Source organism: Phascolarctos cinereus, unplaced genomic scaffold (assembly GCF_003287225.1).
Source record: "Phascolarctos cinereus isolate Bilbo 61053 unplaced genomic scaffold, phaCin_HiC Scaffold_2;HRSCAF=192, whole genome shotgun sequence".
Lineage (NCBI taxonomy): Eukaryota > Metazoa > Chordata > Mammalia > Diprotodontia > Phascolarctidae > Phascolarctos > Phascolarctos cinereus.
Window position 1 is genome coordinate 214,329,400 of NW_027555625.1, and position 26,601 is coordinate 214,356,000.

Genomic DNA, 26,601 nt, shown 5'->3' on the forward strand with positions numbered 1-26,601 from the left:
TTAGAATAAAGAGCCCAATAGAGCTCCTAAGGGCAGAAACTGTTTTCCTTTCTTTGTTATTTCCAGTCCTAATCACAGTGCTTGGCACATAGTATGCACTTAATAAATGGTTACTGGCTACCTGAAAAATCAAGTGTATGAAGATTTCCTATTACCCAGACTATGATATACAGTTGGACGAATAACCTATTTAAATGCATTTTTGGACAGAGACTGACGATAAAATGAGACTAAGGCCCAGAATCAAACAGGAGAAGGACAGTAGGCTGGATTGAATTTAGGAAACAGCATAGTGCTATTAATGCCTTTAAACTTTTCTCTGAAATAAAAGCCCCTTTACAAACAATGTTGCTCTGATGATGCCATGTGACTGAGTTATAGAATATCACAATCTCCAAAGAATAAAAGCTGCAAGTTACCCAAAGTACAACCAATGGATTGCTGCTACATGGTGGTTCTAAATAAACTGCAACATGTTAACAAAAAAGAGCTAACCAACTGAAACCACCCAACATTCCTCGCACATCTCCCATCCCACGCCAAATGCACTGTGTGCTCATTCATAACTTCATACCTTTGTCCTCTCTATCTAGAATGTTCTTCCTTCATATCTTCCTCAAGTGAAAAACTCTTAACCATGTTTTAAAACCTAATCCAAACGCCGCCTCCTCCAGGAAGCCTTCACCCCTGCGAGCACACAGCACTTTGTATTGAAACCCCAGAATACACTGGTCAGGCAATACTGCATATTATAGCTATCTGAGCTCCTTGAGGGCAGGTATTTTATCATATCTATATCTTGCATTTCCTCCAACAAAGTACTTTATAGATGGTAGGTACTAAATTTGTTGACTGATATCTTTATATCTAATTACAATTCAGAATATTATAATTAGTAAGATAATCAAAGCCAAAGAGGTGATTGGTCATATTTGAGATTCATTCTTCTCATGATAGAGTCAAATGACAAAGAATAACCTGGAACAACAAAGCATCTTCCTCTTAATGATGAAAATTACTGGAGTAATAACCCTGTGGAGCACCAAATAGCAGCAGCTGATCAGAAAGGAAAGGTAATTTCTGCTGGCCACAGCACCAAGGGGATCAAGACTATATGCCATTTACTTACGGATACGGTACCATGTGCTCCTCGTCATGAATGAGCCCTCCTAAGTTGTTTCATGAACTTAACATTAAAATAAACATTACTTGGGGTTGGGGAGGAGTGAGCCAATAAGAAAAGCGATTCCTTGGGGAGTCTCTATGGGGGAAGGGAGGCTAGGGACAGAATAATTGCTACCACCAAAGCTACTGATTACCCACTAGCTTCACCCTTTGTGAATCACACGCCTAGTAATAGAAATGGGGCCCACTAGGGGACATCTACAATAGCCATTCAAAGAGTAAAGAGTAGTTGGAGACGACATGCCCTACTTCTGTTCCTTTCCCAAAGAAGAGCATTAACAGAATAAAAACAAAGAAGTACTACCAGGAGTTATGGCATTAAACTTAAGAAACTATACATAGTTCATGGGTCAAGAATAAAATGATTACTGAAATCTTGGAGGCTATCTGTGGGAAGAATGGAAAGAAGACATAATTTGAAAATTTTACTGCATATTTATTAAATGTCCAGATTAAGAGTTTAGAATAGACTGACAAAACATCACATATCAAATTTAATGAACCGAAATTCTGAGAAGTACTTTGTAAAGTATTTTACATACATTATCTCACAAGCCTCACAAAAACTGTATTAGGCAATACAGGTATTACGATGCCCATTTTACAGATGAACAAGCTGAAGATTAGAAGAATTAAAGTTATTTGCCCATGGTCATATAACTACTAAGATTCACAGATGGGATTTAAATCTAGGTCTTCTATACTCTAATACCAGTCTTCTATTTATTATGCCATGTTGCCTTCTAATAATAATAGTGAACATTTATAAAGTATGCTTTACAAATATTATCTCATTTGATCCTTACAACCCTGGGAAGTAGGTGCTACTGTTATCACTATCTTAGACATGAGGAAACAAGAGACAAACAAAAGTTAAATGAGTTGCATGGAATCACAAAGCTATTAAGTGTCTGAAACCAGATTTGAACTCAGGTCTTCCTGACACGAGGTCCAGTGCTCTATCCACCATGCCACCAGTTACCTATAACAGTGAACTAAAATACTATGCAAATTTAAATGCATTCGATCTTCCAAATAGGATGAGCTACTTGATATTTTCCACATATGACACTTCATCTTCTACCTCTATGCTTTACCCAAGTTCCTCAGTCTTAGAATGCTATCCCTATACACAAGCACTTCTTGAAACATCTAAGCTTCCTTCAAGGCTCAGCTCAAGAGACATCACCATCAAGTGGTCTTTCCTAGGGCCCTATTGTTAATGTACTGCCTAAATCACTGTGTATTTATTTGTTATACATCCTCTATCTATTAGTCTGTGGATGCTGTAAATAGGATATGAGCCCCTTGAGGGCAAAAACTATCTTATATTTGCATTTGTATCTTCAGTGTCTAAGCATATAGTAGTAAGAAAAGCTTAATAAATGATTGTTCACTAATTGAATGCACTGATTGAACATTTACTGAATATTTGTGGAGTACAACCTAGCAATATACCATAAAAGTGACAAAAATAAAAATATTCTTTGATCCAAAAATCTTGTTGATGGTAATATACCATGAAAGTGTTAAAAAAAAACCCATAAATATATGCTATCCAAGAATTTCTCAGACAGTATTATATATATGGAAGAAAGAAAGGAGAGAAGAGAAAACAATCTTTAGGTCCAACAAAAGAGGAATGATTAAATAATTTATAGCACATAAAGGTAATACAGTACAGTAAATTAATTAAGACTATCAAGTATGAGGAATACAAGGCAATGTGAAAGACCTTTATGAAATAACATAGAGGGGAAAAAAGCAGATCCAGAAGAACAGAGTACAAAATATAACCAATAAAAACAAAAGCAAATGAGAACAAATGGCCATAGAAAGAATCCTAATGAGGAACTAAAGAGGGTGAGTAAAATTGTTATAATACTCTCTATATTGAAATTAACATAGTTATTAAACAAACTTAGTGCATTAGTGTTCAATGTAAAATTTTAATAAAACATTTAATTTTTTTTAAACAAATATGTGAAAACCAATAGGTGGAAAAAATACTTCTGATTTTCCTTTAGAATGCATACTTTTAGTTAAATCTTGTCCTGTGCCCCTAACCCCACAAATGTCGGGATACAAATGTACTGCTGGTTTGATTTATTTTGAAAGCTAAACTGAATTTTTTAAAAGCACATGCTAGTTTCTTCAGAAGGTCATAGATTAATTTCAAAAAACATTCAAAGGTTAAGAACAAAATGATAACTTCAGAGATCTCAGTTGAACAGGATTCCACATCATTAAGTAAAAATCTGAATCAAGAAAAATTAAGTGAAATCAGGTTGTCCCAAACATATGTGCTATACAAAATGCTAAAAAATCACTTATGATAATAAGAATGAAAAGAAAAACCTATAGTAAATCTATACAAGGCAGAACACACACACACACACACACACACCCTCTACCTATTCTGGGTAAACAGCCAAGGAGTACTATGGATCCATAAAAGTATGGCTTATCTAAACTTAGAATTGCTAATCAAACACCTATTAAGAAAATTGCTTAAAGACCATGGAGAATTCTTGCAAAAGGAAATGAAGATGTTGCAAATAAATATATCAATTCAATTAAAATAAAGTTGTTAAATGCTGACTTTCTGTAGACTATGTATAGGGGCTGAGAGAAATGTCAAGTTTAGATAATAAACTGTCTTCACTGTTTTAACTATCACCCCTAAACAGTGGGCTTCAAGACCTCAGAATTTAATCTTCTACTTCCTATGGAATCTCTCTATCTAAATGTCTAGCTAATACTTAAAACTCATTACTAAGTCCCACATTGAGGTCTTTTCTCCTAAAATCTAAACCTCTTTCTGATTTCACTACTACTGTTGATGGCACTACTATCTCCATAATCTCCCATGTTCATAACAAGGTTGCTCCCTTTGACTCTCTGCTTCAGCTTTTACTTTCTTATCAAGGCCTGCTGATTCTGTCTGCAACATCTCTTGAACCTGATCGTTCCTTTCTATTGTTAATGCCAACAACTTAATAAAGGCAGACCCTCATTAACACCTACATTAATTATATTCCAAGGGCCTAAAAAGCTCTTCCCAACTGTTCTTTCCCCATTTCAGACCATCTCGTTAGACTTACGTTCTTCATGCCAAAGGCAGCTAAGAGTTTTCAATGTTGCTCCATTTCTAGAAAAATTCATATGGGTGCATACTGGATTAATTATAAGTAATTGTCCATCCAAATCTGGTAGCATCACACCCAGGAGAATTAAATCACACAACTATAGTAATGGACAAGTGGTTCAATCATACTGGCCTATTAGTTCATATGCCTTTTTTTTCCCTTCCCAACCCTTTCAGAGAGGCTATAGCACAGGGTGAGGCAGGCTACACTTTAGATACCTAATCCATTAGAGTTGGATTTTTGATGTTCCTCTTTTCAAAACCCTACAGTGGATTCCTATTCTCTACTGAGATCAAAAAAGATCAAAATTCCTCTGCCTAGTATTCAAGGTCTCTTAAAATAGATTCTCTACCTTTCTAGACTTATTTCGTATTACACTACAAACAAAATGTAGTACTATTTTTTCCCTGTACACAACTCATATTTTACCCCATCAATCAATCAAGAATTTGAGACAGACAGGTAGCACAGTGGATAGAGCACTGGGCCTGGAGTCAGGAAGCCCTGAGTTCAAATTTGGCCTCAGACACTTCCTAGTTGTGTGACTCTTCTGTTTACCTCAGTTTCCCAGACTGCAAAATGATAACAGCACCTCTTCATAGGGTTGTTATAAAGATTAAATGAAATAATATGTGTAAAACACTTAGCAGAAGTGGCACATAGTAGGCACCTTATAAATATATGCTTATCTCTTCCCTGTTCTCGTTTATTAAGTGCCTACTATGTGCCAGGCACCACGCTGATGCCTATCCTTGGTGAGCTCACATTGTTCTGGGAGTAAGACTATATGTCCATAGGAAAATACAAAATAAAACCATGATGATTGGGGGGGGAAAGGTGTAAACAGTGCTAACAACTGGGGGAATCAGGAGGTAGCACTTGAATTGAACCTTGAAGTGATTTAGGGGTTCTAACAGGTAAGGAGAGAATGCATTCTAGGTATGGGGAGTGATCTAACACTACAGAGGGGGAAGACAGACTGTTCTTCACAAGAAAAGTAAGAGTGCTGGTTTGATTGAAGCTAAGTAAAATCTAATCAGCCTAGAAGATAGGCTGCAGCCAGACTATAAAGGGCTTTAAATGACAGATAGGGTTTGTATTTTTTCTAAAGTTTCCTGTACGGGGGAATAAGATGGTCACCCATGAGCTCTAGGTATATCTATTTGCCAGTTATGTGGAGAATGGATTGGAGAGAGGAAAGACTGGAGTCATGAAATCCTATATGGAAGTTATTCTAACAGTCCAAGTGAGAAGTTATTGGTTATAGGAGGTAAGTGAAAGTGAAAAATCAAGGAAGAGACATAGATTACTCAAAGAAAGGTGGTGCCCTCAACAACTAGGAAATTACAAGAAAGGGTAGGTTTTTATTCATACTGTTCTCTATACTTGGAATGTTTACTTCTTTCCTTCTGCTTGCTGAATTCTCAACAATCCTTTAAAATTAAATCAAATACCACGATCTCCAAGGAATCTTTGATTCATCTTCTTTTTTTAATAATCATATTAAACATATTTCCACATTAATCACGTTGTGAAAGAAGAATAAGAACAAAAGGGAAAAACCATGAGAAAGAAAAAAAAAGAGAGAGAGAGAGAAAGAAAATAGTACGCTTCTATCTGCATTCAGACTCCATAGCTCTTTCTCTGGATGTGGATAGCATTTTCCATCATCAGTCTTCTGGAAATGTCTTAGATCACTGTATTGCTGAGAAGAGCTAAATCTATCAAAGCTGGTCATCATACAATGTTACTGTTACTGTATACAATGTTCTCCTGGTTCTGCTCACTTCAGACTTCATGTAAGTCTTTCCAGGTTTTTCTGAAATCCACCTGCTCATCATTTCTTATGGAACAATAGTATTCCATTACATTAATACACCACAACTTGTTCAGCCATTCCCCAATTGATGGGCATTCCCTCAATTTCCAATTCTTTGACACTACAAAAGAGCTGCTATAAATATTTTTGTATGTGTAGGTCCTTTCCCCTTTTTTATGATCTTTTTGGGATACATACCTAGTAGTAGCACTTTGATTAATTTTCTCCAACACCCCTGTACCAATCAGTAATGACCAGACCAACAAGGACTGCACATGTCTCTCTATTCATACCTCCCTTACCCTTTTACCTTGTACTATTTTCTACTATAGTTACTTGTGCACTTATCGTAGATTTCTATTATAGTAGCCTCCACAAGTATCAGTATGATTTCATATATGAACCTTTTATTTCATCCCAAACCCTATGGTGGTTTGTACTTAGTAGGCACTGAATAAATAGATGAAAACTTCTTAAACTCAGAAAGAACATTATAAATAGATATTTCCATTTCAATCGATTCAGAATCTCATGGGTGTAGATTTGCCCTCCAACAATGATAATACAACTCCACATTTTTTCTCGTCTTGTGAGAGACTAACCTATGTCCTTTTATAAATTCCCTGGGAGGATCTATCTAGCACCCTGGAGTTTCTGGTTGGTTTGTTTGTTTTTTAATATTAGTACAGCATTTGGACTGCTCACTTGTCATGCTCACTTTAAACAAACGATTAGCCAACTTCCTTCTTTGGTCATACATCTTTTTAATGGCACCATTACATTTTAGAGCTGAAAAGAACCTTTGATAACATCTAATGTGGTTTTAAGTTACCTAATAATGTTCACAATTTTTTTATTATAAGCAATATGAACTTAGACAAAAGCACAGATTGCTGTATGACAAGGACAGGATGCAAAAAGATCTCAAAAACTTAGAACATTAGGCCATATCCAATACTATAGAATTTAAAGGACAAGTAAAAATTCTTACACTTGGATTCAAAAAGCAATTTTATACATACAAGATGGGGGAAGTCATGGTTTTAGATAACTTCAAATGAATAAGATCTGGGGATCTTAGGGAAATAAACCAAAACCAAACCAAAACAAACAAAAAAACTCCCACAGATCAAAAATGCTATGTCAAAGTCAAGAAGAGTAAGGCTACCTTAGGCCTTAAGAGAAGTATAGTGGTCAAGACTAAAGAAATAATTGTATCAATGGACTCTGCCATGCACAAACAACATCTAAAATATTTATTACGTATAGATGTAGACACCACATTTAAGGATAAAAATAATAATTCTGAGAGTGCATAGGGTGATACTACCTAAATTTGTTTATTTATTTATTCAATGCCATACCAGTTAATCTACCAATTACTTTATAGAGTTGGGAGAAAAAAATAACATTCATCCAGAGTAACACAAGGTCAAGAAACATAAAGCATTAATGAAAAAAGTGGGAAGTTGGGGAGAGGGGAGGCTAATAATACCAGATCTTAAACTGCAAAACCACCATCAGCAAAACTACTTGATACTGAATTAAACACAGAAAGTTTGATCAAGGAAACAGATTAGGTACACAACATTCAGAAAAAAATGGACATAGTAGCATAGTATTCATATTCAGTAAGCCAAAAGATCCCAACTACTGGGGTAAGGACTCATTGATTGACAAAAACTGCTGGAAAAACTGAAAAGCACTTATGGCCAAAATTGGATATAAATCATCATCTCACACAATAGACCAAGATAAGCTCCAAGTGTATGTATGTGTACACACACACACACACACACACACACACACACACACACACATATATACATATATACACATATAATACATGTATATTTTATATATGTGTGTGTATGTATGTATATTTACATATGACTTTGATATAAAAAGTCAAATGATAAAGAAATAAGTAGAGAAACGAAGAAAGTGTCTTTCACAACTATGGACTGGGCAGAAAGAGTTCATGATCAAAGAGGGACAGAGAAGATCACAGAAGATGGAGTGAATAATTTTGATGGCATAAAATTAAAATGGTTCTTGCATAAGCAAAACTAATGCAGCTGACATCAGAAGGGAAACAGCTAATGGGGAAAAAAAAATCTTGTAGCCAGTTTCTCTGACAAAGGTCTCATATCCAAGATATATAAGGTACTGATTCAAATTCATAAGAGCCATTCCCCAAGGATATGCCAAAGGATATGAACAGTTTTCAAAGAAAGAAATCTAATTTCTCAATAACCAAAAGGAAAAATACTCCATATCACTAAGTATTAAAGAAATGCAAAAATGAAAGCACCTATGAAATTCCACCTCATACCTATCAGATTGACAATAAGATCACACACACACAAAAAATGAGAATTGTTAATAGGGCTGCAGGAAAATAGGCACATTTATATACTACTGATGTAACAGTGAATTGGTCCAAACATTCTGAAAAATAATTTGGAATTATACCCTCAAAGTCAGCAAACTGGGTATATCCTTTGACCTAGATACCACTACTAGCTTTATCCCCAAAAGAGATCAAAGAAAGGAGGAAAAAAAAATGTGTTCAAAAATATTTATAGCAACTCTCTTTGATACACCAAAAAACAGGAAACTAAAGAGGTGTCCATCAACTGGGAAATAACCAAACATAATGTGAATGTAAATGAATATTACTGCACCATAAAATACAGTGAAAGTAATGGTTTCAGAGAATGCTGGGAAACTTTATAGGAACTGATACAGAGCAAAAGGAGCAGAACCAGAACAATTTGCATAACAAAAAACACTATAAAGACAAATAACTTCGAAAGACTCAAGAACTCTGATCAAGGCAACAAACATCAATGACTAAGAAGGAATGATGAACAAGCATGCTACCTGCTTCCTGATAGAAAGGTGATAGATTCTAGTTGCAGAATGAGACATACATTTTTTGGATATGACCAGTGTGATTTTGCTTCACCATGCATATGTGTTACAATGATTTTTCTTTTCAATGTGGGGAGAGTGGGAGGGTGTAGGAGTGGAAGGGAGGTAGGGACAGGGTTCCCTCCCTCCAAAAATAAAAACAAAAAGAAGATCAGAAGGAATCAGAAACAAGTAGGGCAACTTTGAGAGCTGGATATTGAGTTTATCATAAACTTAAGAAAAGCAAACTCTGTAATGGAAACTCACTCTTTCATGTACATTCCTCTCCTGTTCTACAATGTATATAGAAATGCTTGTTTTATTTGGTGTTTAAGCTGAGGATAAAAACATGAAATTTTTAAAAAAGAAAGCACACCAAAAAAAGAGTACAAAAAGGGTTGTGAGCAGGAGAGTGAAATGCTTTGACATCATGCCATAAGGATTTTTTAAAGGAAATCAAGATGTTTAGTTTGGGAACATGGTAATGGTTTTCAAGTATTTGAAGGATTATCATAGGGAAAATTGTTCTATTTTGCCCAGGAGGATGAATCTATAAGCAGAAGGTAGAAAATGCACATACGCAGATCTAGGATTGACATAATTTCACAATTTTAGAGCTAGAATAAAGTAGAACAGACCTCTCACAAAAGGCCTCTAAGAAAAATGATTGTCAGGTGAAGGTATGGAACTAGATGTTTTCTAAATTTAACCAAACTGAATAGCTTCTGCAGTCACCCCCAATTCTAAGATTTTGTGGTTCTGTGATAACCTAATCAAATTTATGTTAAAATCCAAGTTAAAGGTAAAAAGGATATCAGAAAACTTCCTAAATCAGTTCAGCAAAACATCTCAAAGAAAGCTACTCTGCAATCTTTCCTATATTTCAATATTTCATAATCTTTATAGTAGAGCCAGGAAGGTTTCTAACATCAGACCTAAATTGCTCCTATAACAGTTTACAGGGAGCAGTAACTTTCAGTGGACATACAATGAGGAAAAAAAGGCATATAAGACCGTCTAAATAATGAAATAGACCTATAGCTTGAAAACTTTATGGCATTTGATTTCTTCTTAGTTTGCCATCCACTTACCAAGCAAGTATAATAAATTGCATCTATTCCATAGTGATTCATTAGAACTGTCTGAACGTTCCAATTTCTTTTGCTACATAAACCCAACTTCAAACTTTTAATATCATGATATGATATTCATAAACTATATGTAAAGATACATGCATAATGTACACATTATATTAAAACATAATTAGAATATATAAGCTGCAATTCTAAAACAATGAAAACAGTGAAAATCACAAAGTAAAATCTACCATTTCACTTTCAAAAATTACTTCCATAATCCAAAAGACACAAAAGCATAAGTTTCATGTCCTTTCTGAGAAAACAAATTTTAAAAATCAATTAGAAAAAGTGTTACATTAAATGGACTATGAACAAAAGCATAAAGGAGAACAGAGGCATGTAACTATTTTGCCTTAATAATGTCTTCCTAATATAATTTTACTTACAAGTATCATTAGCAATTGGAAAATGCAAGCAAAAAAGATATGCCACTTACTGTCAAAGAATAAGCAGTCAACAGAGCCTTGAAAACTAAAACTTCTAAAACAGAAAAACATATTCTCTAAGTGTGGGATTAGTTGATCCAACTTTGCATGCAAGTCTTATGGTCTGAAGTTAAGAAAGGTGCTCACTTACGTAAGTGTCAGTTAACCCAAACCCACCTGACTGGAGATGTCCATTGCGGCATGTCAGGTTAGTAGTGTCATTATAGACGTCCGTTTGCGACTTGGGAAATTGCAAAACTGGTTGCAGCTTCTCTATGCAACAAATAGAAAGGGAGTAAAAAAAAGTACAAAATAAACCAAAAAACTAATAAATAAATAAAACGTGCATATTAAGATCAAATGGGTTTTAGAGTAAGTTTTTTTTTGTTTATATAAAACTGATATAAATTCTAATTAGTTAAAAATATATGCATGAAAATAATAGAAATCAACAATTGCAGTGTTTGTTTATAGGCAAAAATGAAAGGTTATTAAATTATAAGAAGTCTAGTATTCGCTTATTATCATCATTAATAAACACTTACTCTGCAACTACTATAGACAAGAAATTGTGCTAGGCATTGTGGATAATACAAAGAAGTCTAAGATAGTACTATTTCTATTTCTCATGACCTTAAAATCTACCAGGAAAGACTAAAATGTGCCAACAGTGAAAAAAACTACAAGACTATACATCTAAGTATGAAACTAGACAAAAAAGCATAAGAGTCTGTATTAGAGGGATATTACTGTAGGCTAGGGTGGCATGTAAACAAAGGCTTTCTAAAAGAGGGATCTGCCCTAGGTCTTGGGATGCAGCTTAGATTTTGATGAGGAGAGGAACAGAAAACTAACCCAACAGAGTGAATAGAATCAGAAAAATTACAAAAGTACAGAAAAGGAAAGACCTTTTTTAAAAGTGGGGGTGTCATTCTGTACTGCTCATGAAGAAACCAAGGCCCCCATATTTACACTTACAATCAAGCAAGCAAAACACAAATTCTGTGACACGATTCTGATGATGCAAATCATGACTTTATTGCTCGAACAAAAACATTAATGCATAATAGCTCTTATAGACTTTAATGTCACATCTTATTTCATGAATAACGCACCTCTCCCTAACTCATCTACACTTGATTTCATGAATAATGGAGGAATAAATACATACTAACTTCTATTATTTATCCTCACTCCTGCTGTCCAAGTAAAGCCAGAGCTACTGATACCTCCGGGAACCACTGCCTTTGAGTTATTTGTACAGGGTCAGGGAAGAATCTTGCTGTTGGGACTGCAGCAGAAAGAGGTAGGTTCCAGGTATCTCCAATTCAAACTCATAATGCATTATACCACAGGATGAATGTTATATATGTCAGGCTCTACAGCAGAGGTTTTTAACCTGGGGTCCGTGAACCTGTCTAATATTTTGATAACTGCATGTCAATATAATAATTTTGTAATCCTGCGTATTTTATGTGTTTAAAAATATTATTCTGAGAAGGGTTCCACAGGTTTTACCAGACTACCAAAGGAGTCTATGACACAAAAGAGGTCTACGATATTATTAATATCATATTTCAGCTACAGTATTGGTTAAGTAGGGTTTTGAGGGCTGAACAGGAAAAATGACCTGTCATCTTCTGTAACACCATTTCCAATAGAAAATGTGCTCTAAGTTCCATTACTTATAGACCCTTAAGGACTAAATTTCATTGGCATGAGTATTCCTTCTCTACCAATATAGATCAAAACTCAGTAGATGGTTGTCCAAGTGTTGCTGTAGATGAAAAATTCATCTTCCTGAGGCCAACTCTGTACTTGGTCTGGTTCTCAGATCAGAGACATACTGTCTTTTATTTGCCCTGCACTGAAAACTTTCCCCCAGAACCTGCCAACACTTGTGTTTCATTGACAAAGATTTTAAGTATTTAGAATTATCTAAGTTCCAAACAAATGACATAAAATGAACTTTTGAAATGTAAACTAGTTGAAGAATATGCATGTTCCCCTTCCCCCCCAAAAAAAGGACTGCAGAAATGCTTTATTTTTTTAATGACTCAAGAAAATAGTTCCTTGTTTGTTCACAGAAAGTATCTTTAGTTTATGATTACCTTCTTGATACTGCTGTTTAAAAAGTTTAAATTATGAAATGACTACATTAAGGTTATGATTTTATTTAAAAAATACCTCTGATTACTGTGATAAAACACATACACACATCAAAAACCTTTACAGAAAACAAAGAAGTCAATGTCTTTCTAAATTAGATAAATATTCAAGTAAGATATTCCACAAGGCAATTTTCAAGACATTCTTCATTTTTGTATGCAATTACTTTGTACCTTTGCCACACAACCACATAATCAAATGACATTCCAAGAAGTTGGCAAAATTAGACTGAATTTGATACAATGAAAAACCAACACACACACACACACACACACACACACACACACACACACACACACGCCTTCAGCTAAGCCACTTCTATATAAAAGAAATTTCCACACACAAACTCTTAGCAAGAACTTCATTCAAGATACTTCTTTTTAAAAAAAGGTACATTTCTCTTTAAAAACTTCCTATACCCATATAGGGTCACTCCACTAAAGCTCATAAAGTAATCAAATGTTAAATAGAAGATACTTCCTACTTCTGATCTCATATTTTATAGATGAAGAAACTGAGGCTCAGAAATAGTAGCAAAGATGGAATCAGGACTCAGGTCTCCTGATTATCAGTCCAATGCTCTTTCCCCTGTTTTGTATTGTCATTCTGTGGCTATTTTAAAATAAATCTTCAACCTAATGCCAACTTTTATCAAAATAAAAAATTAAACATAATGCACTTCAAAGCAAGTTTATTAAAATCTAATTTTATTACACTATATGCAATGTATTAATCTCTCAGATTGTGGAGAAAATATATCCTAAACAACATGGCAAATAGCACCCTATATCTGACAGAAATGAAGTGCATATTTGGGAAGAAAATTCATTTTTCTTCTAAATGTCATCAACAAATTGCATTAAGACTCTATGATGACCCTTCATTTTCACCATTACAGAATTCCACTTTCAGTATAAACAAACTTTTATCTTTACCTCATTTTCTAACACAAACGCTCTATCCTTCCATAAAGTGTCATGTTTGACTTATCCGTGTATATACTGCATTCCCTAGCAGAATGTAAACTCCCTGAGGACAAAGTTGGTTCATTTTAGTCTTTGCATTCCTAGCACAAAATAGACACTTAACAAAATGTTTGAACTGAATTCCACAGGGCACTGCAAGGTATATATAAAAGAGACCAGAGCTGAGACAAAGGCTGGAAAGGTTGTCTATTATAGGATTAGAGTTGCTATAAACAGCTCAATCTACTGGCACTTGACTGCAATGGCACTTTGGAAATCACAACTTCGTGAAACTTATGTGAAAACTAGATTTATTACAAGAGAAATGAACATGCATATGGAACACAAAGCCAGAGTAAGGAGTTATAGTTCTTTCAGAAGTTTGCATATTTATGACAGTAGGACAAAGGAAGGAGGAGATAACCAGAATCTCCACCTAAAGGAGTGTGGCAGGGGAGGGGGAAAGGTGCAGTAAAGGTAGGAAAAGGACAAAACCCCTCCAGGAAGGGGAGGAGCAAGGCAACGGCAAAAGCCACATTCTTTTCCCTCAAGAACTGGTAGATCATAAAGATGGGATGGTCTCCTTATCTATAAGGGTCTCTGTTGTATAAGCCTAGTGCAGACTGTCTGGCGCCCTCTTGATTCCCAAGACACACAAGGAGTCCAGTTTGGGATGCAAACAACAAATTATGTCAGGGCGGAGGGCAGGGGGAGAGGTAAGTTTTACAGCTTTGTTCCTGGCACCTTAAGGAAGTCCCTTCATGCTCTGGGTCTAGTGTTTCTGGAAAATATGGCCACTCAAAAACATAAGTTTAGGAGACTCCTTACCAGTCCTTAACAATAGTGAGATGGGGACTAATATGTCTTGAATCAAATCAACTTACATTTAGTAGTCAAAGTTTAGTGAGACCATGGAGACTCTGTGCTTTAGCACAGGGGAAACACTGGTTGAGAGTGACAGGCCTGGTATAATAGTGATGATGGATCATTTGGTCCAGGTTCTCCTCCTTTCGCTAAGTGGTCATTGTGTTATCACGAGACGTCTTCAAATCCCAGGATCTAAGAGTTCAAAAGACCTTCTGAGGCCATGGAGTCCTACTTATTCCTGAACAAGTATCTCCTCTGCAACTACCTGACAAGTAATCACTGGACTTTGCTTGACCTAACCCTCTACATTACGCTTCTAGCACTACAGCCATCCCTCTCATCTCCCCTTCTCAAAACCTGGACTGTGCTCCTGGTATGCTAGGTTCTGTGGTGGGTAAGCTTTCCCTTTTTGCTGCCAAGAACCAGGCCATCTCCACACTATACTATACTGCCAGCCCTGCAGCCAACATCCTCTTCCTCCTCTCACCAGAACCTTGGACTCCAGGCTCTGATAAGTGAGCTTTCACTTTGGCCTGTAATCAGACCCCCACACTACTTACTGGCCATGTCCACACATGCTGCCTGTCCCTTTTCATATGTTGTTTCCCCCTATTAAAATCTAAGCTCCCTGAAGGGAATTAAGAAATCTAATCAGTGAATTGGAGCTGTGACGTCAAACTTAAATAGAAGGGAATCACTAAACCATACAGAAGGATCCCTGTGGACAGCACATTGACATGGAAAACCATATATTAAAATTATCTATGTTCTACTGTAATATTATTTATTTTGTTAAATTTACATTTAATTACATTTTAATCCAGTTAACCCATACTAGAGAGTGTTGTAGGTAAAGGCCTGGTGTTTGATATCTCTGCTCTAGACGACTAATGATAGAGCATGCTGACAGAGAAGGTAATGGTCTCAAGCTGTAGAATGAGATAGCTATTTTTGGATATGACCAATGGATAAACACATACTGCACAATTGTTACAAATATTTTTTTCTTTTTTTTCCACCCAACTTAGGGAGAGAGTTTCTACTAGGAAGGCAAGCTAAAAATAGTACTGTCAAGAGAATTAGAAAAAGTAGAAAAGATAGTCACTGAAGTATTTTTTTAAATGCACAGAAGCAAATGGAAACACAAAAGAAAATTGATGAGCAAGACAGCTTTGAAATTAACATAATAAATATATAATTAAAAAGAAAAGCAAAGGTACATAAAAGCCAGTTTCGTACGTAATCTTCAAATCTATTCTACCTAATATATGGAAATTTTCCTTTATTTGTTGTTTATAAGGTATTGGCTTTTTTTTTAGAACTTAAGGCAGTTTTTTTTAAGTTAAATTAGTTCCTAAGGTCTCTTTCAATTCTAATATTCTGTGATTTCCAATGAACCAGCTGCTGTAAGCATCATCAGGATAATGACAGAACATAAATCAAAAGTCAAAGTTTAATCCATTAAAATTCAAGCCAATCTATGTGCTAAGTAAACTTATACCCTGAACTTTATGTTACCAGCGTGAGACTGCTACAGATAGTAGTTTGCTGTGAGACCATAAACAGATCAGTTATTTTCAGTGTGGACCAGCAGTCCCAATAATTCTGGAGGACCAGAAAGACATCCTAACATTTATGTCCCAGTAATCTAACATTAATCAGGTAGTTTATATTCAGTATTGACATATGCTAAGCTAACACAGGGCTCCCAGCTTCCTTCCACTTCTGCAGACAAAACATAGGGAAGCCACTGCACATACACAGTGACTCTCCTTAAGCTTTACTTTGCCAGGTCAGACAGACAGGCACCATGGCTGGTTTGTGGTACAACCTGCACATGCCTCTAGGGTAGTTTGAATAGCAACTACCTTTTTCTCACAAAGCACAAAGGACTGCAGAGCTTTTGTGCTTTAAGGTAGCTGATATAATACACCTTGGAGCAGATTTTGTTAGCTAACAGGTAGGTCATCTGATTTTTCTTAGTGATAATGCTCTTCAAATACACCATTCAGAGGAAGGAACTATTTGTGTTGGTAAAAGACATGAATTAGAGCAAACAAAACAATGATTTTAAAATGTCACCTTCATCAATTAACATCGAATCCAAAGAAATTTGTTTGCAAAAACATTTAAACTTAACTAAAAACGAAGGCCAGAAATGAAGCTTTTATTTTAAGCACATTTTTATAATCATTATTAAAAAGTTCTATACATTACTGAAATAAATGATGGAGCCTATTTCTGTGTATGTCTACATGACGCCCTAAAGTTGATTTTGATCTATGGAAACCACTGCCAAAGTGAATCTTCTCCAATCAAATTCACTGTTAGTCAAGGAAAACAAGCTAAGACACGTTCCTCCCAGAGTAGCAAATGCCCTGCTTTGGGAACTCAAACTTTTGAGTCAAAAAAAATCTCCTTGTATTGCCAACAATAAAAAAAAAAGAGTGCAAATAAATTTGTTTAAAGTTAAATGAAAAAAGATTTGTCAAGATAGAAAGTGCTACAATGCAAAAATAGTATTTTCAATAGAATGTCTTTGCTGCTTCAATTTTCACTTAAAAAATTTGTAAATGAAAGTTTTCCTCAACTAAACAATAAGCTATTTCCCCCACTCAAAGCAGTATGGATATGGAATTCCAGGACCCTATGCAAAATAATTTGTAATAATGGAGCCCTAAGAATAATTACAGGACCCACCAATGTCACTAGATGCCTTAGCTGTCAGTGACTTTCCAGCTAGTAAGGAAGGTGAGTGGAAAGACTGCTAGACTTGCAATCAGAAAGACCTGGGTTCAAATCTCACCTCTAACACAAACTGTGAGATCATGGGCAAGTAAGCTGACCTCTCTGAGCCTGTTTCTCATCTATAAAATTAAAGAGTTTTACTGGATGGAGCTCTTAGGTCCTTCCAGCTCTAATTAGATAATCCTCATCTGTAGTACATTCTTCAGAGTTATGAAGATCAAATGAAATAATGTGTACGGTGTGTTCAAACTCCAACTCTGTCACTTACTAGTTATATGACCTTAGGCAAGTCAACTTCTCTGGCCCATAGTTTACCTACATATCAAATAAAGAAGCTAGAACAGGTAAAGCTCCTTCCTATGACCCTATGTATATGCAAAGCACTTTGTAACCATTAAACTGCTTTATAAATATCAACTGTTGCACTCTTGAATAACTGAGTATTTTTTGAATGTTTGTGATGGAGGAGGATGGTCATGACAATATTACCCAGTACCAAAATACTTTCTATGGCATAGCACCATGCAACTTTAACAACAATGATTTGTTTATTTAGTTCTCTTCTTTAATGTAATATAATGCAGCTAAGTTTCTCATAAGAAAAAGATATGTTCTTTATAGGGATAATTTCATCATCCTGTAAGATCCCATCAACCTTGGCATGCCAAGTTATTATAACTCTTTACCTCTCTGATTGGATGGTGTATCCATGAACTCCAAACCTCGTTTAAAAGGAAAGCTAATATTCACATCCAGAGAAAGAACTTTGGAATCTGAATGTAGATGGAAGCACGCTATTTGCTCTCCTTTTCTTTTATTGCTTTGTTTCTTCTTTCTCATGATTCCTCCCATTAGTTCTAAGTTTTCTTTATAACATTACTAATGTGAAAATACGTTTAATATGAATGTATAAGTACAGCCTATATTAGATTGCACGCTGTCTTGGGGAGGAGGGAGGAGAGAGAAGGGAAGAAAATTTCAAACTCGAAATCTTATGGAAGTGAATGTTGAAAATTAAAAATAAAGTAACCAATTATAAATTATATTATATGTGTGTGTGTGTGTGTGTGTGTGTGTATAAATATATAAAAATAAATTAAAAGAAAGCTAAGCTCAAACAGTTTATTTCTTACCAGGCTGCACTATTGTGGGACTTCTCTGACTTATGTCTCTGTCATATCTTCTCACCACAGCACATACCTTCCCCCTCCCCTTTTCAGGTACCTTTTGTGTACTGTCTTCCCCAATTAGACTGTAAGCTCCTTGAGGGAAGGAGCTTTTTTTTCCCTGTATTTGTATTCTCAGTGCAGAGCAGTGCCTGACATACAGCAGGCACTTAATAAATGTTTATTATTATTGTTATTGATATGCATACAGAGCAATTAATTTAAAATATAACATCTGACACTTCTGCTACATAAATTAATATCTTACTGTCTACAAAATCCTCTACATTATTTTCTCTTCATAGCAATCTCTAAAATGAAAGCAGCATAAGAATCCTCAATTTACAGATGAAAAAATCATAACTGTGAGAAATTAAATGACTTACTCAAAGTCACACAGCTAGCAGAACTAGACAACAAAATTAGATCCAATTCCAAATTTATGTTCTACCATTAGTTTTAATAACTACACTAAATTTAATCTTCATTTACTCATGCTATTGTCTTGTATCTTTCCCCCTTTTCACAATCAAATTCCTAGGAAAAGTCTACTTTCATTACCTCTCCTTTCTTTCCTCTAACATCTCTACCCCTTACAATCTGACCTCCAAACCCAATACTTAACTAAAAATCGTTGTCTCCAAAGTTATCAGTAATCTCTTCATACCAAATTCATGGCCTTTTCTTAGTTCTTATCCTTTGTGACCTCTCTGTAGTATTTCATGCCACTGCTCTCTTTTGATTCTCCTTTTACTTGCCTGATCATTTGTCCTCAGTCACTTTTGCTAGGTGCTCCATAAGGTTCTCAAATTGAACGTAATCAGTACAGAACTGATTATCTCTTTTCACCTCTTTTCAGAACTTCTCTACTACTTCAAGGGCACCACCATTCTTCCAGTCATGCATGTTCACAATCTTAATTCCTCAATCTCATTTACCCCACATAGTTTATCAGTTGCCACATCTTTTCATTTCTTTCTCCACATCTCTCAAGAATATTACATCCTCTACACGTACAGAGCCACTACTCTACTTTGGGTCTTCATCATTTCTTGCGTTGGACTATTCCAACAGCTTCATACTTGATCTCCCTTCCTCAGTTATCTCCCTACTCCAATACATACCCCACATAGCCCTACTCAAATTCCAGTGGCTTTTTTATCACCTCAAGGATCAACTATGAACTCCTCTGTCTAGCGTGTAAAACTTTTCACAACACAGCCCTTTCCTGTCTTTAAGTCCTTCTAAACATTACTGCCCTCCATACACTCTACATCCACTCATACTTGTTTGCTTGCTGTTCCTCATGCAGGAAATTCTATCTCCATTTTCCATGCATTTGCACTAGTTGTTCCTCCCCATGCCTGGAGCGCTCTCCCTTCCTCACTCTGCCTCTTTGGCCTCCTTCAAGGATTAGTTTAACCAAATCTTTTATAGCGGGCCTTTTCTGGCCTATAAGGGCTTTCCCCTCTGAAGTTACTTTCCTTCTACTCTATATGAATTTTGTACGTCTCTGTTTGTGTACTTGTTGTCTTCCCCATTAGAATGTAAATTCTGTGAAGGCAGGGACTATTTTTGCTATTGTTGCATATAATTTAGTGCTTGGCACAGTACCTGACACTTAATAAGTATTTAATAAAAGCTTATTGACTGATCAGCATCCATATGCAACCTCTTAACTGGGGGTATACTCCAAGGTTCTATCCTGGGTCCTCTTATCTTTCTATTTTCTTTTATGATATCCTCATCAAGTCTCATGTGTTCAATCATCTCAAAACAAATGACTTCCAGATCTAATATAAGTCTCTCTCCAGAGCTCTAGTCTCAGAAGTTTATCCCACAGGCATCTCAACTCAACATGTTCAAAAAGAACTAATTATCTTTCCCCTGAAATACATCTCTCTTCAAAACTTCATTATTTTTGTCAAGGGTACCACCCTCCTTCAGGTTCACATCTTCATCCAGGTTCACAACTTCAGAGTCTGTCCCAACCCCTTATTCTTCCTCACCACACATATCTAATCCTTTTACATGTCTTATCAATTTTTACTCTACTGTTCCTTTTTCTCTACTCATAGCATCCCCTAGTTCAGGGCTTCATTGATTCTCACCTTGTATTCCCTACACTCAGCCTCTTCCCTTTCCACTCTATTATCCAGACAGATGCCAAAATGACATACCTAAAGTACAGATCTGACCATGTTATTCTCTTGCTCAATAAAATCCAATGGCTCCCTAATGACCTTAGAATCATAGACAAACTCCTCTCATTAGCATTTAAATCTCTTCATAGCTCGGATCCAATCTACTTTTCATAAATTATTCCCATTCCCACGTTCCACAGTCCAGTCAAATGGACTTTCTTGCTGTTCTCGAACAGTACAGTCTAGCAATCACATCTGCACTGGTGCACCAATTAAATTTGTTTAGCTGATTCTTTGGAATTTACTAATTTGATCATTGTAACATCTGCAAAAAATTAGTTTTCTATTTATCTATACTTATTCCCTTGATATCTTCTCCTTGTCATATTGCTATAGTTAGCAATTCTAGCATCATGTTAAATAATAGAAGTGATTTACCCTTTGATTTATCCCTAATGTTTTGAAAAGGCCTCTAATTTCTTCCTGATTATAAAAAATGTTACATCTTGGTTTTAGATAGAAACTCATGATATTAAGGAAAGGTCCATTTATTTCTGTGATTTGTAGTTTTTAACAAAAATAGATATATTTTGTCAAAGCTTTTTCAGCATCTCTTGATGTGATCATGTAGTTTTTATTCTTTTTTTAAATTAATATGGTCTATTACATTTATAGTTTTCCTTATGTTGAATCAACCTTACATTTGTGGTATAAACACAACCTGGTCACAATAAATAATCAGCTTTTAAATATGTTATTGTAGCATCTTTGCTAATATTTCAGTTAATATTTTTTACATAAACATTCATCAGGAATATTGGTTAATGTTACTCTTTCTCTGCTTTGTTCCTCCCTAATAATTTACGAATCAAGATCATATTCATATCATTTTCTATTTCTTTTTCAACAAGTGATATAAATTTATTATTATTCTTTGAATGTCTGATGGAATTCACTTATAAAACTATCTAATCCTGAGTTGGGTTTTTTTCCCCTCTTGGGAAGTTTAAGACTTGGTCAATTTCTTTTTCTGACACTGGGTTAAAGAAACCATTTCTTATTAATCTAGCTAATTTTGTTTGCAAATATTCATCTATTTAATCTGGACCTTTATAACAGCTTCCTTTTATTTCAACTTCAATTGCTGTAAATATTACTTTTTCATACAAACTTTTGGTTTTCTTTTCCTTTTAAAAATCAGACTACATGATTATGAATCTTATCAGGTTTTTTTTTTAATTTTTTAAAAAAATTTTTTGGCTAGGCAATAGAATTAAGTGACTTGCCAAGGGTCACACAGCTAGTGAGTGTTTTGTGTCTAAGGCTGGATTTGAACTCAGGTCCTCCTGAATCCAGGGCCAGTGCTCTATCCACTGCGCCACCTAGCTGCCCCTTATTAGGTTTTTAAAAAACAGTTCCTATTACTATTCATCAATTCAATTTTTTTCTTTCAATTTTATCTCCTTTTTGATTTTTAGAGTTCCCATTTTGGTTTTTATTTAGGGTCTTTTGATTTTGTAGTTTAAATGGAATGTCCACTTTATTGATCCATTCTTTCTTTTGTTGATCCAAATATTTAGAGATATAAATTTTCCCCTTAGAATTGCTTTGACTGTATCCCATAACTTTTAGTAAATTGTCTTATTTTCTCTGATGAAACTATCTATAATTTGGCTTTTAGTTCTATACATTATATTGATTTAGTCTCCCAATTAATTTTAAATCCTTTATTCAAAATCCTTTTATTGAATATATTTTTATTGCATTTGATGAATAAAGGATGTGTCTAACATTTCTGCTTACATTTGTGAGGCTTTTACACCCAAATACACGGTCATAGTAAATATTCCATGCATAATGAAGATATATGTAGACTCCTTTCCATTTCCATTCAGTAACTGTCAGAGATCTACCATTGCTAATTTCTAAAATACTGTTCAGATCCACTATTTTTTATGTGAGCCCCTCTAAGCACTGTACCATCATTCCAATCCTAAAGGGTTAGAGGGTACTGATCACAAGGAGGAAATTTCTTTGATTACTCTTGAAGAATCCTTGAGGGGAGTAAAAAAAAGAATTGAATAGTTTTAGAAAATAAGTTGACTATTATTCTATTAAATAAGGCAGAATGTTAACCAAAAACTGTATATTATCATACTGTGTGACCTTTTTCCCTGTTCAAGATTCCCATTAACGTTAGTTTAAATTGTCTGGGAATGTCTCTAAGGTAGAAATGCTGGGTTTAGAATGCTAAATTAGTAAAAAATAAATAGTTTCTGGTTTATTTGGTCCTACAAAGCAGAGTACGGAACTGATATATTTTCTTTAATATCATAATGCCATTAGCCTGTTTATCTCCTTTTATTGTTTCCTTGTCTGAAATTAGGATTCCTCCCTGTGATTTTTAAAATTCACCTGAAGCATATTAAATTCTGCTCCAGTTCCCCCAGTGTGAAATTTATATCTCAAACATGTTTCTTGTGGAAATGTGTTTCTTGCTGGATTCTAGGTTCTAATCTATTCTGCTACCCTCTTACATGGATGAGATTATAACATTCACAATTATGACTGTTAATTGTATAATTTCCTTCTATCTTGTCCCTTTTGTATTTTTTCTTCTCTTTACCCTGTCAAGAAGGTGGTAAAGGAGGAGTCTGCTTAACACTAATGATTATTGAAACAATCTGTTTCTACTCTGTTGTTCCTCTTCTAGTTTCCTTCCCTCAGACCCAATCACAGTTCTCTACACTCTTTTCCTTTTAACCTACTTTTCAAAATCCAACCTCCCATATTATGGTTTGTTTTGCTTATGACTATTCCCTGACCCTACCCTTCCTACTAAAAATTCCATTCTCCATTTACTATCCTAGCCTATTTGGCTTTTCAATTCAATGCCTATACTACACTTTTAATGTTTTAATGTGTTCAACCTTCCTTGTTCAGATGAAAGTAAGGTTGATGGGATGTGCATGCTCCAAACCCCATCCTCCATGTTTGGATACTCTTCCTCCAAAGCTCCCCTACTATGTGAGATAGTGAGTTCCCTCACCTTCTTCCTTTCCTCTCTCCAGTACAATCCCTTTTCTCTTTCATTTCCTTCTCCTAAGACTATCAAAATAGATCAAGATCACACCCCAAGCTCTCTAAATGTATTATTTAACTTTCTCTATGACCCTTGAAGATATTAAGAGGTGATACTTGTTTCTTCTCCCTTTATTAAAATGTATAGAATTTGTTGTCATGTAGTTCTTTCCAATGGATGAAATGTATTTGCTTTTAACTATTTCTCTTGAGTCCTACATTTGCATTTCAAAATTTCTACTCAGTTCTGGCCTTTTCATCATAAATTTTTGGAAGTCCTTTATTTCGTTCATTAAAGGCTCACTTTTCCCTCCTTGTAGTATTATATCAGTTTTGCAAGATAGGTTATTCTTAGTTGCAAGTCTTTACCTTTAGCCTTTTAAAATGTCATATTCTAAGTTTCTCTCTTCTTTATAGTGCCAGATGCAAGTACGTATTATCCTGACTGTGGTTGCTTGGCACTTAAACTCTTTCTTTTTGGCTGCTTGCAGTAATTTTTCTTTGTCTTGAATGCTCTAAAGCTTGGCTATGACTCTGGGATTTTTTACTTTGGAGTTTCTTTCATGAGGTGACTAACAGATTCTATTTTCACTTTGCCTTACACAGTTCTAATAGATTGGGTCAGTTTTCATTTATGATTTCTTGAAATATGGTATATTTTAGAGAAGGTGTCATAATTTTTCAGCAATTTATTTTTTCTGAGATTCCCCTTCCTTGCTTTCCAAGTCAGTTGTTTCTGAGGCAGCTAGGTGGTATGGTGGACACAGAGTGTGGGACATACAGTCAGAAAACCTGCCTCAGCCACGTATTAGCTGTGGAACCCTGGACAAGTTATTGAACATGTCAAACCTACTTCCTCATTTTAATAATAGCACCAGCTTCAGTATTATTTGAACATCATATAAAGTAAGTGCTTTGCGAAACTTAAAGCACTTTATAAATGCCAGCCATTTAAGGCAACTAGGTGGTATATTGGATAGAATGCTAAAAAGACTGGAGTTCAAATTTTGCTTCTGACATTAAATAGCAGTGTGACACTAAGCAAGTTACTTAACTTCCTTCAGCCTTGGTATTCTCATCTATTGGGAAGCTAAGTAGCACAGTGGATAAGAGTGCTAGACCTAGAAGACTCCACTTCCTGAGTTCAAATTTGGCCTCAGACACTTACTAGCTTTGTGACCCTGTTTGCCTCAGTTTCCTCATCTGTAAAATGAGCTGGAAAAAGAAATGGTAAACCACTCCAGTATCTCTGCCAAGAAAACTCCAAGTGGGGTCACAAAGTGTCAAACACAATTGAAACAAAGGAATAACAAAATTCTCCTCTATAAAATGGAGATAATAATGGCACCTACCTGACAGGGTTGTTGTGAGGATCAAATGAATTAATATAAGTCAAGCTCTTTGCAAAACCTAAAGCACTTTATAGATGCTATTATTTGATAGTATGTACCTTATGTTTTCTTCCTTTTTTTAATCTCTTGATTCAGTTTTAATACTTCTCACCCATCTCATAAAGTTGTTGCTTTCTGTTAGCTTGTTCTAATTTTCAGGGAGTTCAATTCCAAGTAAGATTTAAACCTTATATTCTAAGTTATTAATTCTCTTGGCCATTCTTTCCTTCCTCTATGTCATTTCCTTAAAAATTAAATTTTTTATCATTTCACTTCTTCCAGATATTCTTGAAGTGCTTATGGCTGGGATATTATTTTCTCTGAAGCTTTACTTGGATTTGTGGAGTTATTCTCAAATTCCGAGTTTACACCTTGGGCTTTTCTCAGGCCAAAGAACTCTTTCACTACGTGATTTTCTTCTGTTTACTTATAACTCCAGACTCAGCTTTTGGATTGAAGCTTTATGCATGAATCAGATTCGGCTCCTGCCCACTCTCTTAGATGGTATAGACAAGTCCTGTTGCCAGCTCTGAGCTTGGTGACTCAGATTAGGCCCCACCTTCTGAAGGAATTCCTGGGTTTTGGCTCTGGCTGGACTGATTTTGACTTTGTTTCCCTGTCTCCTCCTTGTGTGTGATTCCAGACCTGGACCTGGCTCTGTCCCTTGCTGTAAGCCTGACAAGCCCCCACCCTGGTGTAGATTGCTGATAGCAGGCCCCCTGAAAGACCCTTGGTAGTTTGCTTCCCCAGTACCCCTTCTAGTTCTTTCTTTTGCAGAGGCTTGGGTGTGGGCTACTTGTGTACTTTAGTGCCTGAGTACTGGTTTAGCCCTGTTTCCTGAACTGGATGCTGATCTGGCCCCTGCTCTAGGTCTATGCTGTTTAAGTACTCTGCTTTCTGCCTATCCTGGTTTATCTCTGCTCAGAACTTCCTCAGGCCTCTGGCAGTCCTATTGTGAAGTCCTGAAATGGATAGAAGAGATTATCTTGTTTTTTGGTTTTCTTTATCATTATTCCTTATGGTTCTCTAAATTTATTAAAATCATTTTTTAAAAGCCTAGCATATTCAGCTTTTGTTAAGTGTATTAGTGTAGGGATTGCTATATATCTTAGTATCCCACCCCCACCCCCCCAAAAAAACCCCTACGACCTCAAGGACTTCTAAACAAAGTGACTTCTTTTACCTGGAATGAGCAAGACCACTACAAAAAACTTCCTTCACCATTTGTATCCTTTCATTCTTTATGCCTAAATCTAAGTTTTTACTTTATTTCTATCTCCAAAGTATTTCCTTTACTAAAGGAAAATAAAAAGCCATGACTTGATAATTAAAATTTTTCTATAATTTACTTAAAGTTGATATATCACTAAAGCATGTTATAAAATTAAATTTGTTCACTGATATTCTGATAAAAGAAAAGTTTGAATGCTTAATATT

General features: G+C 35.4%; 1 protein-coding gene across 4 annotated transcripts in view; it reads right to left on the reverse strand.

Moving 5' to 3' along the window:
- SPAST (spastin) overlaps positions 1-26,601 on the reverse strand; it is a 93,331-nt gene that overhangs the window by 41,210 nt on the left and 25,520 nt on the right. For 2 of the 4 annotated variants that reach the window (XM_020972365.2, XM_020972363.2), the window contains exon 4: positions 10,811-10,906. The exons of the other annotated variants lie outside the window; for them this stretch is intronic. In XM_020972365.2, the coding sequence (XP_020828024.1) occupies positions 10,811-10,906 (96 nt within the window). The remainder of the gene's footprint in view (positions 1-10,810; positions 10,907-26,601) is intronic. 4 annotated transcript variants of the gene reach the window in all.